This window comes from Heteronotia binoei, chromosome 15 (genome assembly GCF_032191835.1).
Source record: "Heteronotia binoei isolate CCM8104 ecotype False Entrance Well chromosome 15, APGP_CSIRO_Hbin_v1, whole genome shotgun sequence".
In the NCBI taxonomy this organism is placed as follows: Eukaryota; Metazoa; Chordata; class Lepidosauria; order Squamata; family Gekkonidae; genus Heteronotia; species Heteronotia binoei.
The window spans coordinates 12593149-12611642 of NC_083237.1; the positions used below are offsets into that span (position 1 = coordinate 12593149).

General features: G+C 50.0%; 1 protein-coding gene and 1 non-coding gene across 2 annotated transcripts in view; both read left to right on the forward strand.

Moving 5' to 3' along the window:
- CHD8 (chromodomain helicase DNA binding protein 8) overlaps nt 1-18494 on the forward strand; it is a 73987-nt gene that overhangs the window by 37709 nt on the left and 17784 nt on the right. The window contains 12 exon segments of the mRNA XM_060256720.1: nt 988-1167; nt 6350-6460; nt 7404-7615; nt 7755-7954; nt 8871-9027; nt 9682-9771; nt 11577-11680; nt 12646-12760; nt 13591-13666; nt 14490-14544; nt 16539-16734; nt 18127-18335. Of these exon segments, the coding sequence (XP_060112703.1) occupies nt 988-1167; nt 6350-6460; nt 7404-7615; nt 7755-7954; nt 8871-9027; nt 9682-9771; nt 11577-11680; nt 12646-12760; nt 13591-13666; nt 14490-14544; nt 16539-16734; nt 18127-18335 (1705 nt within the window).
- On the forward strand, nt 12871-12978 carry LOC132584911 (small nucleolar RNA U6-53/MBII-28). Its single transcript, XR_009556286.1, has one exon. It is a non-coding gene; the product is annotated as a small nucleolar RNA U6-53/MBII-28 (small nucleolar RNA).

The following is an 18494-nucleotide window of genomic DNA, read 5'->3' on the forward strand; positions in this document are numbered from 1 at the left end:
CCTCCACTTGTATTGTTGGGGTTTTTTGTAAACTTAAATAAGCTTTATTGAATTAATAAGAAGAAGAAGAATTGCAGATTTATACCCCGTCCTTCTCCCTGAATCAGTCTCAGCAGCTCACAATCTCCTATATCTTCTCCCCCCACAACAGACACCCTGAGAGGTGGGTGGGGCTGGAGAGGGCTCTCCCAGTAGCTGCCCTTTCAAGGACAGCGCGGCAAAAGCTATGGCTGACCCAAGGCCATTCCAGCAGGTGCAAGTGGAGGAGTGGGGAATCAAAGCCGGTTCTCCCAGATAAGAGTCCATGCACTTAACCACTGCACCAAACTGGCTCTCTGTATAACAAATACAGAGTTAGATAAGGAACCAAATGACAACTTTTCACTGATGAGCTGAATGTTACAAATTAATTAGCAAACAACTAAAAAAAGGGGGGGGAACCCGGGGGGGAAATAAAATTAATAAATAGAATTGATTACTTCTAGTAACATGCTATATTGGCCTTTCTTGGCAAGATATTATAAAAATGGAAACCATACTGCCCCGAATCTTGAATTATATACATCTGAGTCTTGTTAGACGAGAGAATCTGTAAGCTTATTCGGTAAACAGATTTCACAGTTGTCATTAATCCAGTTAGAAACTGATAAAGGCTTAGAAGTTTTCCAATTTGCTGCTGTTTCTGAACAAGCTGCAGCGGTCTGTTTTTCTAGTAATTCATAACTGGCAAGCCCCGTCACATTCAGCGTCCGCACAATGAGACTCGTAACATTTTTCACTCGCTGTTTTTACCCTCCGCGTCTTGAATGGAAGCTCATAAAGCTCCATCGTTGTCTGCTGTCTAAACCCAGGCTGCAAGGACGGAAGGAGGGCAGGATATTCCGGGAACATAGCATAACCGTGGGATTGTAGCCAGGCCCAGATAAGGCAGGAAGAGGCAGCCGCTCCCTTCCTCTTTCCCATCATCATCCTCTCCTCCCCTCCCAGATCCAGCAGTTCTCCAAGAAGGAGATCGAGGACCTGCTGCGCAAGGGGGCTTATGCGGCCATCATGGAAGAGGACGACGAGGGCTCCAAGTTCTGCGAGGAGGACATTGACCAGATCCTGCTGCGCCGCACCACCACCATCACCATCGAGAGTGAAGGCAAAGGCTCCACGTTTGCCAAGGTACCCGCGTCCCCCTGCCCCTACCTGCTGCTCTATTTCGGTGCTTTGCATCGTGCCCGCCACAGAGTTCTTGGATGCCAGAGGGACGCAGTGCCTACAGAGGGGCAGTTGGGCGGTGTTTCTGAGAAAAGAAGACGACGACATTGGATTTCTATCCTGCTCTCCACTCTGAGCAGCCCACAATCTCCTTTCCCTTCCTCCCCCACAACAGACACCCTGCGAGGTGGGTGGGACTGAGAGAGCTCTCCCAGAAGCTGCCCTTTCAAGGACAACTCTGCAAGAGCTATGGCTAACCCAAGGCCATCCCAGCAGCTGCAAGTGGAGGAGTGGGGAATCAAATCCGGTTCTCCCAGATAAGAGCCCGCATACTTAATCACTACACTGCGGGGGGCGGAGTGGAGAGAAGAGGAAGCATGGGAAGGAGACCGTATTTATAGCATCACCAGAGAACCAGTTTGATGTAGTGATTAAGAAGGTGGGCTCTTATCTGGGAGAACCGGGTTTGATTTCCCACTCCTCTTCCACATGCAGCTGGCTGGGTGACCTTGGGTCATTCACTGTTCTCTCAAGAGCAGTTCTCACAGAGCTCTCTCAGCTCCACCTGCCTCACAGGGTGTGTGTTGCAGGGAGAGGAAGAGAAAGGAGATTGTAAGCCACTCTGAGACTCCCAAGTGAAGGGCAGGGTATAATTCCAGGCTCTTCTTGCTCTGCCAGTATGCTAGCTGTTTCACGGAGTCCAGAACGAATATCCCTGATCCTCCAATCGCCGTACAGCGCAAGGGTGCATGCTTATAATTTATAAAAGAATATCAAAGTTTTTTGAAGACTGTGCTGAAGAAACAGGATTCAGTGGTTGCAGGGAGCGCTTTAATTTAAAAACAAAACAAAACAGTGAAAACTTCAAACTGCTGTTGCTGTTCTTCTGCCTGCTTTCCCCCATGTCCTCAAGGACTAGAAACTTGTCGTCTTCGTTTTAAAAGTAAAGTTTCTCTGAAAGCGGTGTGGGAGGGAAAGCTGAATCTCCTGTTCCTCCCACGCCGTGAGAGGAACTGTTAACTGTCCCGGGGATATACAGTGAATTTCATGGCCCGCGTCAGAATTCAAACCTAGGCTTTCCTGGTCCTAAACTCGAACAAATACGCTAGTACTAAATCAAAGACTTGAAGGTTAGTAATGATCATTTTATTTCATGTTCCTTAGAAGAGATAGAATGAGGGATCTGTCACGGCCGGGCGAGTGGGCATCAGCATTAAAATGAGGTTCAATATAGGTAGAAAAGGGCAACTAGAATAATTAAAGGGGTTGGAACACTTTCCCTGTGAAGAAAGATTAAAACGCGTGGGGCTCTTTAGCTTAGAGGAACGTCGACTGCGGGGTGACATGATAGAGGTTTATAAGATTATGCATGGGATGGAGAAAGTAGAGAAAAGTCCTTTTCTCCCTTTCCCGCAATACAAGAACTCGTGGGCATTCAATGAAATTGCTGAGCAGTCAGGTTGAAACGGATAAAAGGAAGTACTTCTTCACCCAAAGGGTGGTTAACGTGGCATTCACTGCCACAGGAGGTGGCAGCAGCTACAAGCATAGCCAGCTTTATGAGGGGATTGGATAAAAATATGAAGGAGAGGTCCATCAGTGGCTATTAGCCACAGTATATATATGTGTGTGTGTGTGTATACATACACACATATTGGCCACTGTGTGACACAAAGTATTGGACTGGATGGGCCATTGGCCTGATCCAACATGGCTTCTCTTATGTTCTCATGTGACACAAAGTATTGGACTGGATGGGCCACTGGCCTGATCCAACATGGCTTCTCTTATGTTTTTATGTGACACAGAGTGTTGGACTGGATGGGCCATTGGCCTGATCCAACATGGCTTCTCTTATGTTCTTATGTGACACAGAGTGTTGGACTGGATGGGCCATTGGCCTGATCCAACATGGCTTCTCTTATGTTCTTATGTGACACAGAGTGTTGGACTGGAGGGGCCACTGGCCTGATCCAACATGGCTTCTCTTATGTTCTTATGTGACACAGAGTGTTGGACTGGATGGGCCTCTGGCCTGATCCAACATGGCTTCTCTTATGTTCTTATGTGACACAGAGTGCTGGACTGGATGGGCCTCTGGCCTGATCCAACATGGCTTCTCTTATGTTCTTATGTGACACAGAGTGTTGGACTGGATGGGCCATTGGCCTGATCCATCATGGCTTCTCTTATGTTCTTATGTGACACAGAGTGTTGGACTGGATGGGCCTCTGGCCTGATCCAACAGGGCCTCTCTTATGTTCTTATGTGACACAGAGTGCTGGACTGGATGGGCCTCTGGCCTGATCCAACATGGCTTCTCTTATGTTCTTATGTGACACAGAGTGCTGGACTGGATGGGCCACTGGCCTGATCAAACATGGCTTCTCTTATGTTCTTATGTGACACAGAGTGCTGGACTGGATGGGCCTCTGGCCTGATCCAACATGGCTTCTCTTATGTTCTTATGTGACACAGAGTGCTGGACTGGATGGGCCTCTGGCCTGATCCAACATGGCTTCTCTTATGTTCTTATGTGACACAGAGTGCTGGACTGGATGGGCCACTGGCCTGATCCATCATGGCTTCTCTTATGTTCTTATGTGACACAGAGTGTTGGACTGGAGGGGCCACTGGCCTGATCCAACATGGCTTCTCTTATGTTCTTATGTGACACAGAGTGTTGGACTGGATGGGCCTCTGGCCTGATCCAACATGGCTTCTCTTATGTTCTTATGTGACACAGAGTGCTGGACTGGATGGGCCTCTGGCCTGATCCAACATGGCTTCTCTTATGTTCTTATGTGACACAGAGTGCTGGACTGGATGGGCCTCTGGCCTGATCCAACAGGGCCTCTCTTATGTTCTTATGTGACACAGAGTGCTGGACTGGATGGGCCTCTGGCCTGATCCAACATGGCTTCTCTTATGTTCTTATGTGACACAGAGTGCTGGACTGGATGGGCCATTGGCCTGATCCAACATGGCTTCTCTTATGTTCTTATGTGACACAGAGTGTTGGACTGGATGGGCCATTGGCCTGATCCAACATGGCTTCTCTTATGTTCTTATGTGACACAGAGTGTTGGACTGGATGGGCCATTGGCCTGATCCAACATGGCTTCTCTTATGTTCTTATGTGACACAGAGTGCTGGACTGGATGGGCCTCTGGCCTGATCCAACATGGCTTCTCTTATGTTCTTATGTGACACAGAGTGCTGGACTGGATGGGCCATTGGCCTGATCCAACATGGCTTCTCTTATGTTCTTATGTGACACAGAGTGTTGGACTGGATGGGCCATTGGCCTGATCCAACATGGCTTCTCTTATGTTCTTATGTGACACAGAGTGTTGGACTGGATGGGCCATTGGCCTGATCCAACATGGCTTCTCTTATGTTCTTATGTGACACAGAGTGTTGGACTGGATGGGCCACTGGCCTGATCCAACATGGCTTCTCTTATGTTCTTATGTGACACAGAGTGTTGGACTGGATGGGCCATTGGCCTGATCCAACATGGCTTCTCTTATGTTCTTATGTGACACAGAGTGTTGGACTGGATGGGCCATTGGCCTGATCCAACATGGCTTCTCTTATGTTCTTATGTGACACAGAGTGTTGGACTGGATGGGCCATTGGCCTGATCCAACATGGCTTCTCTTATGTTCTTAAGTGACACAGAGTGCTGGACTGGATGGGCCATTGGCCTGATCCAACATGGCTTCTCTTATGTTCTTATGTGACACAGAGTGTTGGACTGGATGGGCCACTGGCCTGATCCAACATGGCTTCTCTTATGTTCTTATGTGACACAGAGTGTTGGACTGGATGGGCCATTGGCCTGATCCAACATGGCTTCTCTTATGTTCTTATGTGACACAGAGTGTTGGACTGGATGGGCCATTGGCCTGATCCAACATGGCTTCTCTTATGTTCTTATGTGACACAGAGTGTTGGACTGGATGGGCCATTGGCCTGATCCAACATGGCTTCTCTTATGTTCTTAAGTGACACAGAGTGCTGGACTGGATGGGCCATTGGCCTGATCCAACATGGCTTCTCTTATGTTCTTATGTGACACAGAGTGTTGGACTGGATGGGCCACTGGCCTGATCCAACATGGCTTCTCTTATGTTCTTATGTGACACAGAGTGTTGGACTGGATGGGCCATTGGCCTGATCCAACATGGCTTCTCTTATGTTCTTATGTGACACAGAGTGTTGGACTGGATGGGCCATTGGCCTGATCCAACATGGCTTCTCTTATGTTCTTATGTGACACAGAGTGTTGGACTGGATGGGCCATTGGCCTGATCCAACATGGCTTCTCTTATGTTCTTAAGTGACACAGAGTGCTGGACTGGATGGGCCATTGGCCTGATCCAACATGGCTTCTCTTATGTTCTTAAGTGACACAGAGTGTTGGACTGGATGGGCCATTGGCCTGATCCAACATGGCTTCTCTTATGTTCTTATGTGACACAGAGTGTTGGACTGGATGGGCCACTGGCCTGATCCAACATGGCTTCTCTTATGTTCTTATGTGACACAGAGTGTTGGACTGGATGGGCCATTGGCCTGATCCAACATGGCTTCTCTTATGTTCTTATGTGACACAGAGTGTTGGACTGGATGGGCCATTGGCCTGATCCAACATGGCTTCTCTTATGTTCTTAAGTGACACAGAGTGCTGGACTGGATGGGCCATTGGCCTGATCCAACATGGCTTCTCTTATGTTCTTATGTGACACAGAGTGTTGGACTGGAGGGGCCTCTGGCCTGGTCCAACATGGCTTCTCTTATGTTCTTATGTGACACAGAGTGCTGGACTGGATGGGCCATTGGCCTGATCCAACATGGCTTCTCTTATGTTCTTATGTGACACAGAGTGCTGGACTGGAGGGGCCACTGGCCTGATCCAACATGGCTTCTCTTATGTTCTTATGTGACACAGAGTGCTGGACTGGAGGGGCCACTGGCCTGATCCAACAGGGCTTCTCTTATGTTCTTAGGCAAGCGCTAAGTAATGCCCATTGGAGCTGTGGTGCTGGAGGCCATGATTAAACCTCTCTCACAGTATAGCAAGCACGAAGGGTTTCTTTACAAGCTGGACCTCGACTGAGAACACTTTTTCCTTTCCCAGGCAAGCTTTGTGGCTTCTGAGAACAGAACAGACATTGCCTTGGACGATCCGAACTTCTGGCAGAAATGGGCCAAGAAGGCAGATCTGGATCTCGACATGCTGAACAGCAAGGTATGCCAGGAGAAGGGGAGGGGCCTTAGGGCCAGGCTTGAGAAGGGAAGGCCGTGTCAGAAGGGTGTTCAAGATGTGATTGGCTGCTCCCTTACCCTATCCTGCACGTGCTTACTCAGAAATCGTGTTGAGTTTAATGGGAGACTGGCTTCTGGAGAAGTCCACCTGGGATCGCGATATTAATATTATTAAAGGGAGAGCAATTTTGTAAAAATATTTACGCTGTTGGTGGTCGTGTCCTTGGATGCAGAAATTTTGGTTTAAAGTTATATCAGAAATTAACATAACGTCACAAGTCAATATCCCATTTAAGCCAGAAGTGGTTTTGTTAGAGCACTGGAAGACACCAAGACGAGAAGCTCAGGAAAAAAAGGCCTTTATATCTGTTTTAATCTCCAGAGCTAAAACTTTAATAGCTCATAAACGGTCAGCGAAGCGTATTTCTGCTTTCAGGGCTTGGTGTTGAAAATTATGGGATTATTTTACCCTAACTAAAAGAACCTTTTCTTTTTCAAATGTAACACCAAGTCAGTGGGAGAAAAAAGCTATTGTGCCTTGGTTCCCAGTTGTTTCCTGTTTAGTAGAACATGAAAAATTACCAAATGATCCTTTATACGAATCAGTGATCTATATCAGGGGTGGGGAACAGTGGCTCTCCAGATGTTTTTTTCCTACAACTCCCATCAGCCCCAGCCGGCATGGCCAAAGGCTGGGGCTGATGGGAGTTGTAGGCAAAAAAAATCTGGAGAGCTACTGTTGGCCACCCCGGGCCTAGGAGCCTCCACAGAGTTCAATCCGGCATTGCAACGAGCTATCCAGCCCTTTTGCATTCGGAACCAACATTTGGCTGTGCGGGCTTGGTGGAATTCGCATTGGAGAATTACCCCCCGGAACGGGGCCAAAAATTCTCATTCACGGGGGCCGGCTTTTGTCTCCTCCCCAGAACAACCTGGTGATCGACACTCCCCGGGTGCGGAAGCAGACGCGCCACTTCAGCACCCTGAAGGACGACGACCTGGTGGAGTTCTCCGACTTGGAGAGCGACGACGACGACCGGCCCCGCTCCCGGCGCCACGACCGGCATCACCACCCCCTCCACCATTCGTACGGGCGCACGGACTGCTTCCAGGTGGAGAAGCAGCTGCTGGTCTACGGGTATGTGGCGTCAGGGGGAGAAGGCAGCGAGAAGCACGGTGGATTGGGAGCTGGCTCATTTAAACCCTGGGCAAAGGTGGTGGTGGGGATCTTGATTCAGGGAGAGGGCAGCGCTGACCTCGCCGGATTTCTTTGGCAGCTGGGGCCGCTGGCGGGAGATCCTGTCGCACGGGCGGTTCAAGCGGCGCATGTCTGAGCGGGATGTGGAGACCATCTGCCGGGCCATCTTGGTGTACTGCCTGATGCATTACCGGGGTGACGAGAACATCAAGGGGTTTATCTGGGACCTCATCAGCCCTGTTGAAAACGGCAAAGCCAAGGAGCTTCAAAATCACTCCGGTAAGGGGCTCGGGTTTTTTTTTTTGTTCCTCTCCGTACCCCAGAGCTCCTTGGCTTTGAGAGCCAGTTTGATGTAGTGGCGAAGTGCACGGACTCTTATCTGGGAGAACCGGGTTTGATTCCCCACTTCTCCACTTGTAGCAGCTGGAATGGCCTTGGGGCCAGCCACGGCGTTCACAAGAGTTGTCCTCGAAAGGGCAGCTTCTGTGAGAGCCCTCTCAGGCCCACCCACTTCACAGGGTGCCTGTTGCGGGGGAGGAAGTTATAGGAGATTGTAAGCCGCTCGGAGTCTCTGATTCAGAGAGAAGGGTGGGGTATAAATCTACAGTCGTCTTCTTCTAAGCTTCATGACAAGCCAATTGGGACGGGTCCTCTTAGGGTGTTTCTCGGGGGTGCGTCTTGTGTCTGCCCTATCCTGGATGACCCAGGCTAGCCGGATCTTATCAGATCTCGGAAGCTAAGCAGGGTCAGCCCTGGTTAGTCCTTGGATGGGAGACCACCGAGGAAGTCCAGGGTTACTACACAGAGGCAGGCAACGGCAAACCACCCCTGAGCAGCTCTTGCCTTCAGAAACGCTATGGGATTGTCATACATCCCTTCAGGCTGAATTACATCTTTCCACCCTGATCTTGTGCGTGGAAAAATACAAAATGGCGGAGCTGAACGGGCATGCGACGCTGGCATTCATTTGGCTCTCTCTCTCTCTCTCTCGAGAGAGGGGTGTCCTCTTTTTGGAGGCCTGGGGGAGGGGATTGGTGGGAAAACCCGCACGCTTTATGAGATTTTTTTGTGCAATGTTCTAAACTGGACACGTGACGGACTAGCCGGGCTCACCCTAATCCCTATTGCCCTGGTTCCATGTTGTACCTAGAGAGCCATGGCCCTCCTCTGAGCTCACTTCCTGTTCCTCGGACAGGCCTGTCCATCCCGGTCCCGCGGGGTCGCAAGGGGAAGAAGGTGAAGTCCCAGACCACTTTCGACGTTCAGAAAGCCGAATGGATTCGCAAGTACAACCCGGACACCCTCTTCCAGGACGAGGGCTACAAGAAGCACCTCAAGCATCAGTGCAACAAGTAAGACGGGGTCCGGGGCCACCCCTTAGTGCAGATACTGGAGGGGGGGGACAAGATTTGCCTGGCCAAGTGCTTGTATGTCCAGACTGGAGGGTGGAGTGAGTCATTATCCCTGCTCCCTTCCGTTGCCAATTATCAGATGAAAAGAGCAAACTCCCGGGGTACTAATGGTTGGTAGTTAAATAAAGTATGATGTAGTGGTGAAGTGTGCGGACTCTTATCTGGGAGAACCAGGTTTGATTCCCCACTCCTCCACCTGCACCTGCTGGAATGGCCTTGGGTCAGCCGTAGCTCTGGCAGAGGTTGTCCTTGAAAGGGCAGCTTCTGGGAGAGCTCTCTCAGCCCCAGCCAGTTTGGTGTAGTGGTGAAGTGCGCAGACTCTTATCTGGGAGAACTGGGTTTGATTCCCTACTCCTCCACTTGCACCTGCTGGAATGGCCTCGGGTCAGCCATAGCTCTGGCAGACGTTGTCCTTGAAAGGGCTGCTGCTGTGAGAGCCCTCTCAGCCCCACCCACCTCACAGGGTGACTGTTGTGGGAGAAGAAGATATAGGAGATTGTGAGCCGCTCTGAGTCTCTGATTCAGAGAGAAGGGCGGGGTATAAATCTGCAGTTGTCTTCTTTTTCTTAATGACTTTCTTTTTTGTCCTTCTAGGGTGCTGCTCCGGGTGCGCATGCTTTATTACCTGCGCCAGGAGGTGATCGGAGACCAGGCTGAGAAGGTGTTGGCAGGCACCATCGCCAGGTAATGCCCTTGCTGCCATCCTAGTCTCACCTAGCACTAGGTCACAGTTTAGCATCAAGAGCAGCTATGTTGGATCTGCTGCATTAGAGTCCCAATAGCCCTTTAGAGATCAGTAAGACTTTTTTGGAGGACGATCCTTTGAGAGTCAAAGCTTCCTTTGTCAGATACTCAGAAAACCTTGATGGGTCTCCAAGGTTCAGCTGGACTCGAACCCAGCTCTTCTCCAGATCAGCACGGCTGCCCTCTGGAACGATGCGTCCAGTGTCTTGTTTCATATAATGTCTCAAACAGACTTCCTAGTGGGGCACAAAGCCCCCTTCTCTTGCAGCCTTCCCCCCCCGCCACACACACACACACTGTTATTCAGAGGGTTTAAGATTCTCTCTTTGGATGATGACTCAAGTCTTGTGAACCTCTTACCTGTTCCATGAAATTCTTCTACATTAATGAACTGAACGTACATATACATTTAGCACCTTCCACCCCACCCCCATTCCTAGATCCCTAGACAGCCAGCACAAACCTCTATTGGGCCTCTGAGACGCCAGCCGAGTGTTCCCTATGCGATGTCCAAAGCTTACCTCTACCGTTGTATAATGGCTTGTTTACAACAACATAAGAACATAAGAGAAGATATGCTGGATCAGGCCTCTGGCCCATCCAGTCCAACCCTCTGTGTCACACAGTGGCCAAACCCCAGGTGCCATCAGGAGGTCCATCAGTAGGGCCAGAACTTCAGAAGCCCTTCCACTGTTGCCCCCCAAGCACCAAGAAGATAGAGCATCACTGCCGCAGACGTAAGAGAAACCGTGTTGGATCAGGCCAATGGCCCATCCAGTCCAACCCTCTGTGTCACACAGTAGCCAAACCCCAGGTGCCATCAGGAGGTCCATCAGTAGGGCCAGAACTTCAGAAGCCCTTCCACTGTTGCCCCCCAAGCACCAAGAAGATAGAGCATCACTGCCGCAGACGTAAGAGAAACCATGTTGGATCAGGCCAATGGCCCATCCAGTCCAACCCTCTGTGTCACACAGTGGCCAAACCCCAGGTGACATCAGGAGGTCTATCAGTAGGGCCAGAACTCCAGAAGCCCTTCCACTGTTGCTCCCCAAGCACCAAGAAGAGAGCATCACTGCCGCAGACGTAAGAGAAGCCATGCTGGATCAGGCCAATGGCCCATCCAGTCCAACACTCCGTGTCACACAATGGCCAAACCCCAGGTGCCATCAGGAGGTCCATCAGTAGGGCCAGAACTCCAGAAGCCCTTCCACTGTTGCCCCCCAAGCACCAAGAAGATAGAGCTCTCTTGTTGCTGCCAAATAGTAAAGAGTCCAGAAACACCTTTAAGACTAACAAATTTTATTGTAGCATAAGCTTTCTAAAGAGAGCTGTGTTTCTCAAAAGCCTATGCTTTACTATTCCACATTCAGAGGCACTGAACTTCTGAATCCCAGAGCCAGAAGCCAACATCAGGGGAAGGCCTTTGCCTCTATGCCCTGTTGTTGGCCGCCCAGAGGAACTGGTTGGCCACTGTGCGAGACACGATGCTGGATTAGATGGACTGTTGGTCTATCCAGCAAGCCCCTTCTTATGCTCTTATAAGGGGAAGGCCTCGGCTTCTCTGTCCTGTTGTTGGCCTATCAGAGGTGCTGGTTGGCCACTCTGTGAGACAGGATGCTGGACTAGATGGACCACTGGCCTGATCCAGCAGGGCCCTTCTGGTGTCCTTCTGAGCTGCCAGCACCTGAATGCGTTCATCACATGTTCGCTGGAGATCTTCATTTTTCTCTTTCTTGCCTTCTTAGTGAGATCGACATCTGGTTTCCACTGGTGGATCAGGCAGAAGTCCCCACGGCTTGGTGGGATGCAGAAGCTGACAAGTCTTTGCTGCTGGGGGTCTTCAAGCATGGTAGGCGGCTGAGGGGCACCGGAACATACTGGGAGCCGCCTTACACTGAATCAGATCTCTGGTCTATCAAAGTCAGTCTTCTTGTCTACTCGGATGGGCAGCAGTTCTCCAGGGTTTTGGGCAGAGAGATATTTTGCATCCGCTACTGTCTGATCTTTTTGAACTGGAGATGCCAGGGCTTGAACCTGAGACCTTGTGTGTGCCAAGCAGTTGCTGTACCACTGAGCTGCAGCACCTGCCTCAAACACTCCTTTGGGAAAGGGATTCATGGCCACCCCACAGTGAGCCATTTGGTCTCCTTTGACACAGAAGCACTTGGGGTGTTTTGTTTCATTGTGGGGTGGGGGGGAGGGGGTTCGTCTCATCAAGTTGTCAACTGACTCATGGAAGCCCTATGGGGTTTTCTAAGCAAAAGACAAGATCGAGCGAGTCGAGGCGATCCAGGTAGTCTCGCTAAATCCGTGCCTCTGCTGTTATCCCCTACATTTGAGTCCCGGCAGCTGGTTTGGTGGATAGTACAGAACAGAAACTTGAGAAGGAAGGGGTTTAGTGTACTTTTGATAGGAGCTCCGTGGCGCAGAGTGGTAAAGCTGCAATACTGCGGTCTGAGCTTCTCTGCTGACGACCTGAGTTCGATCCCGGCAGAAGCTGGGTTCAGGTAGCTGGCTCAAGGTTGACTCAGCCTTCCATCCTTCTGAGGTCGGTAAAATGAGGACCCAGCTTGCTGGGGGGAAAGCGTAGATGACTGGGGAAGGCAATGGCAAACCACTTCTTAACAAAAAATCTGCCGTGAAAATGTCGTGATGCAACGTCACCCCAGAGTTGGAAACGACTGGTGCTTGCACAGGGGACTGCCTTTACCTTTTAGTGCACTTTTATCAATTTCTGTTAGAAGAAAATTACCAGGAAGTGTTACGTTTAGGTGAACAGAGATATGCACTCCCTCATTTTCGTGTCCCCTTCAGGCTATGAGAAGTACAACACAATGCGAGCAGACCCCGCACTTTGCTTCTTAGAGAAGGCCGGTCGTCCTGATGAAAAAGCCATTGCAGCCGAGCATCGCCTGGATGTTGGAGAAGGGTGAGCGGGGTGTCTTCGTGAGCTTTGGCCCCGGCAGAGAACAGGGATGGATGTGGGGGGGGGGGGTAGAGAAATGGGGTGCGGGCAAAGGAGGGGAATGTAGAGCCACGCACCTGTGATGACCCGCCATGCTAATACCGAGGCACTGAATCAAGCTTTTGGCTCGGAATCGGGTGTCCATGAGTTAAGCTTGCTTCTCAAGAGGAGAACTGAGGTGCACGCACAAAGAGATGGGACTGTTGCCCAAAGAGGTGGTCTCCTAATTAGTTTGGGGGACTCAGCTTTAAAGGAGACCAAACAAGAGGGGGTAGCCAGGATTCTCCACCAATGTTTATGGGGATTTTTCCCTTAAGAGAACTCTCGAAATAAGCCAGGCAGATGTTCAGCCGGAAAGGTTTTTATTAAAAGAGAATAAAAGGATAAAACACTCATATAAACACACTGGAAACTCATACAAGGCTAGTTAAGAGGAAAGGGGAAAATGTAGTTTGGGGGAAGAATGACTAATCTTGAAGAAGAGGTCCACGGAGTTAGCAGCAAAACTACCAGCATTTCACAGTGAAGAGAGAACTACATGTCCAGGATGGTTTCTGACTGGCATCAATTCTGTGTCATTTTGGGCCAGGCAGTGTATTGCACTTATGATAAATTTGAGATAATTATTTGGAAGAGCGTTATTGGTTTTCTAGCTATGAACTTCCTGAACTTTATGGTTTTCTTGCTATGAACTTCCCCTCAGTGAAAGAAGGGGGTCTGGCCACTAACAGGAAGGAGGGAATGTTTTTGTATCTGAGGCGAACTGATTAGGTTCCCCCTCTCCCCATTGGCAGAGTGGATTTTGACAAGGACTGCGAGGACCCCGAATACAAACCGGTGGGTGGCCCTGCCAAGGAACAGGATGATGAGGTGAGTTCCTTCACCGTAATAAGAACATAAGAGAAGCCATGTTGGATCAGGTCAGTGGCCCATTCAGTCCTACACTCTGTGTCAGATAGTGGCCATAAAATACAGGTGCCATCAGGAGGTCCATCAGTTGGGCCAAGTAATTAGAAGCCCTCCCACTGCGCCCTCCCCCCAAGCACCAAGAATACAGAGCATCACTTCCCCAGACAGAGAGTTCCATCAATATGCTGTGGCTAAGAGCCACTGATGGACCCCTGCTCCATATGTTTATCCAATCTCCTCTTGAAGCTGTCTGTGCTTGCAGCCGCTGCCACCTCCTGTGGCAGTGAATTCCATTTGGGTGAAGAAGGACTTCCTTTTATCCGTTCTAACCTGACTGCTCAGCAATTTCATTGAATGTCCTTCATTGAATTCAGTAACAGTCCCAGAATCTCAGATAGCCTTATCTAAGAAATGTGGCGATTTTTTTTTTTAAAAATCAAGTGGGGAAGGTACAGTAACCAAACATCCAGCTGCTTTCTTCATTTCAGTCCACATAATTTTAGGACAGTGTGGGAGTCAAAATATTATTGCGTATAGCTATTGGCCATTACAAAACGGAACACAAACACCAAAATTCCCAGATAACATCTTAAAAAGTTTCCCAGAAGGGCCAACCTCAAGAATTTACAACGTTTGATATCACTCTTGCTTTCTTCATTTTCAGCCCACATAATTTCAGGACAGTGTGTCAAATGATATGTTTTGGTTGTGGAGGCTCTGAGGGAAGGGTCAAAAGCAGCAGCTTCAGCCTTCGCATTCACGCTGCTGATCTTTTTTCTTACAGCCTGACCCACTGATGATGATGGATGAGGAAATACCTGTGGTGGATGGAGAGGAAGGTAAATACCGTCTTTGGCCTTGCCTGGAGGCTGGGGTATGGAGATTTGGAATTACAAGTGACTTCTGGATCTGTGGAGAAAATGGCTGCTTTGGAGGGCAGGCTCTGTGGCGTTTGGTGTCGTGGTTTGGTTTAGAGAGCCAGTTTGGTGTAGTGGTTAAGTGCACGGACTCTTTTGGGAGAACCAGGTTTGATTTCCCACTCCTCCACTTGCAGCTGCTGGAATGGCCATGGGTCAGCCATAGCTCTCATAGGAGTTGTCCTTGAAAGAACAGCTTCTGTCAGAGTTCTCTCAGCCCCATCCACCTCACAGGGTGTCCGTTGTGGGAGAGGAAGGTAAAGGAGAGTGTGAGCCGCTCTGAGATTCGGAGTGGAGAGCAGGATATAAATCCAATATCATCATCACCATCCTTCTCACTCTGAGCAATCCCAGCATTGCAGCTGTGGTTTGTTCATTGGGTTCAACGGACCACTCCTTTCTCCTTCATTTGATATATTGAACGAATGGGACTTCTAAAAGCCCTACACTTGATTTCGCACTTGGGGCTGGGAGGGACCAGTCCGTTTTCTCCCATGCATTGTAATAGTGGGCTCTCACTCAGCCCCACTCACTTCACAGGGTGTCTGTTGTGGGGGAGGAAGATAAAGGAGATTGTGAGCTGCTCTGAGACTCTTCGGAGTGGAGGGCGGGATATAAATCCAATATCTTCATCTACCTCACAGGGTGTCTGTTGTGGGGGAGGAAGGGAAAGGAGATTGTGAGCCGTTCTGAGACTCTTCAGAGTGGAGGGAGGGATATAAATCCAATATCTTCATCTACCTCACAGGGTGTCTGTTGTGGGGGAGGAAGGGAAAGGAGATTGTGAGCCGCTCTGAGACTCTTCAGAGTGGAGGGAGGGATATAAATCCAATATCTTCATCTACCTCACAGGGTGTCTGTTGTGGGGGAGGAAGGGAAAGGAGATTGTGAGCTGCTCTGAGACTCTCCGGAGTGGAGGGCGGGATATAAATCCAATATCTTCATCTACCTCACAGGGTGTCTGTTGTGGGGGAGGAAGGGAAAGGAGATTGTGAGCAGCTCTGAGACTCTTCAGAGTGGAGGGAGGGATATAAATCCAATATCTTCATCTACCTCACAGGGTGTCTGTTGTGGGGGAGGAAGGTAAAGGAGATTGTGAGCCGCTCTGAGACTCTTCAGAGTGGAGGGCGGGATATAAATCCAATATCTTCATCAACCTCACAGGGTGTCTGTTGTGGGGGGGGGAAGGGAAAGGAGATTGTGAGCCGCTCTGAGACTCTTCGGAGTGGAGGGCGGGATATAAATCCAATATCTTCATCTACCTCACAGGGTGTCTGTTGTGGGGGAGGAAGGGAAAGGAGATTGTGAGCAGCTCTGAGACTCTTCGGAGTGGAGGGCGGGATATAAATCCAATATCTTCATCAACCTCACAGGGTGTCTGTTGTGGGGGAGGAAGGGAAAGGAGATTGTGAGCCGCTCTGAGACTCTTCAGAGTGGAGGGCGGGATATAAATCCAATATCTTCATCTACCTCACAGGGTGTCTGTTGTGGGGGGGGGGGGAGGTAGAGGAGATTGTGAGCCGCTCTGAGACTCTTCGGAGTGGAGCGCGGGATATAAATCCAATATCTTCATCAACCTCACAGGGTGTCTGTTGTGGGGGGGGGGGAAGGGAAAGGAGATTGTGAGCCGCTCTGAGACTCTTCGGAGTGGAGGGCGGGATATAAATCCAATATCTTCATCATTCTCATCCCCTGCTGGGGTCCCTTCTCTTCCTGAAGCCTGCTCCTCCTTCGCCTCCCATCTGCACATTTTGATGAGCTTCCCAATTTGACAACCCTAACGAGGAAGACTCTCGATAAAGCAGGTGGCAGAATCCCTGAATGTGTCGAGCGTCTCGTCTCTTGGGGCCTGGCGAGTGGCAGGGAAGAGGGCAGACGGAAATCAAAAAACGACCCAGCTCGTCTCTTTCCTACAGGCCAGCCGGGGAACCTGTTCTGGCCCCCTGCCTCAGCGCTCACCGCCCGTCTGCGGAGGCTGATCACCGCCTTCCAGCGGAGCTACAAGCGGGAGCAGCTCAAGATGGAGGCCGCGGAGCGAGGAGACCGGCGACGGCGGCGTTGCGAGGCTGCCTTCAAGCTGAAGGAGATGGTGCGGCGGGAGAAGCAGCAGAGGTAACCTCTCGGGGCAACTTTGGGACTTTTGGAGAAGCCTATCTTTGCCTCCCCGTTCCCTCCCACTGGCAGCTTGAGCTAAAATAATCCAGTTTGTGTCTTGAGCTGTAGAACAGGAATAAATTGGGAGAATTGTTGTGTTACGAAGGTAGTGGTTTAAATGTTACTTTGAGGGGATCTCAGGTGGTTTATGGGGAGGAATAACAAGGGGCATTTATTTTTGCTTTCTAGCTTAATTTCTAAGACGTAGCCAGTGTTCCCTCGAAGCTGTGAGCTAGCTCACAGATGTTTAGCCTCCAGCTCACACCTTTTTGTCTTAGCTCAGGAAGAATGACCCCAGAGCCACCACCAACTCCTGTGAATGCCACGTGTTAATCACCCTTTGGGTGAAGAAGGACTTCCTTTTACCCGTTCTAATCCGACTGCTCAGCAATTTCATTGAGTGCATTGCTCTTAAAACAACTCTCTTAAAACATAAAACAACTTACTGTTTTGTTTGGTTGCATGTTCCTTTTTTTAAAAAAAAAGCCAAGAACGTTATTAGGCTTTGTATTTCAGCCTTTACACATTGAGCAAGACTCAGACTCAGAGAGAGCCCGTTTGGTGTAGTGGTTAAGTGTGCGGACTCTTATCTGGGAGAACCGGGTTTGATTCCCCACTCCTCCACTTGCAGCTGCTGGAATGGCCTTGGGTCAGCCATAGCTCTGGCAGAGGTGGTCCTTGAAAGGGCAGCTGCTGTGAGAGCCCTCTCCCGCCCCACCCACCTCACAGGGTGTCTGTTGTGGGGGAGGGAGATAAAAGAGATTGTGAGCCGCTCTGAGACTCTTGAGTGGAGGGCGGAATATAAATCCAATGTTGTCGTTGTCTTCATCAGACCAGTTTGCCACTTAGACCTCTGATAGCCCTTTCCCCAGATTTGACATTCTAAGCTAGAATAATGGAAACAGAGAAACCCAACTCTATGATTCTAGTGTAGAATGTCAACTCGGGGACAGGGCTAAACCAGGCTTGAAGGTCTAGTGTGAAATTGGTCTCAGTTCAAGTTAGGGAGGTCTCCGCAGTCATCTCCTCCAAGTTGGAAGTTCAGCACTTTCAGAATCTCGCTGTGAGATCTAGCAGGCTTGAATTCCAGTTTAGCGCCTTGGGCTTCTGCTTTCACTGGAAGATCCCTTCCAACAAAGTGAATCTCTTCCACTGAACAAGAAGAGACTTTGACGCTTCAGGATGTTACATTTAGAAGCAACTCATGGTCACTGTGGGGGGAGCCTACGCTTGCGAGGTAGGGAGGGGGCTCTAGGGTCGTTAACTGACTAAACAAGAGATTCTCCTGTCTCCCAGTTCACTGATGCTCCTCTCTTCTTCTTTTCTTCTCTGTTTTTTTTTTTTGCAAAGATGGACTCGTCGAGAGCAGTCGGACTTCTACCGCGTGATCTCCACGTTTGGAGTGGAGTACGACCCGGACATCCCCCGTTTCCACTGGAGCCGCTTCCGGGCTCTGGCCCGGCTGGACAAGAAGACGGATGAGAGCCTTACCAAGTATTTCCACGGCTTCGTGGCCATGTGCCGGCAGGTGTGCCGGCTGCCCCCCGCTGTGGGCGATGGTTAGTAACCACGGGAAGGGCGGGGTGCGGGAACATCTTCAGGAGGTCTTACTGCACGAGAGTCCCTTTGCAAGCCAGTTTCTTTCCATCGGGTATGCGGAGCGTCCGCCTGGTGCCTTTTAAGACCGTAATGAAAGCAAATCCGGGAAACAAACTCAT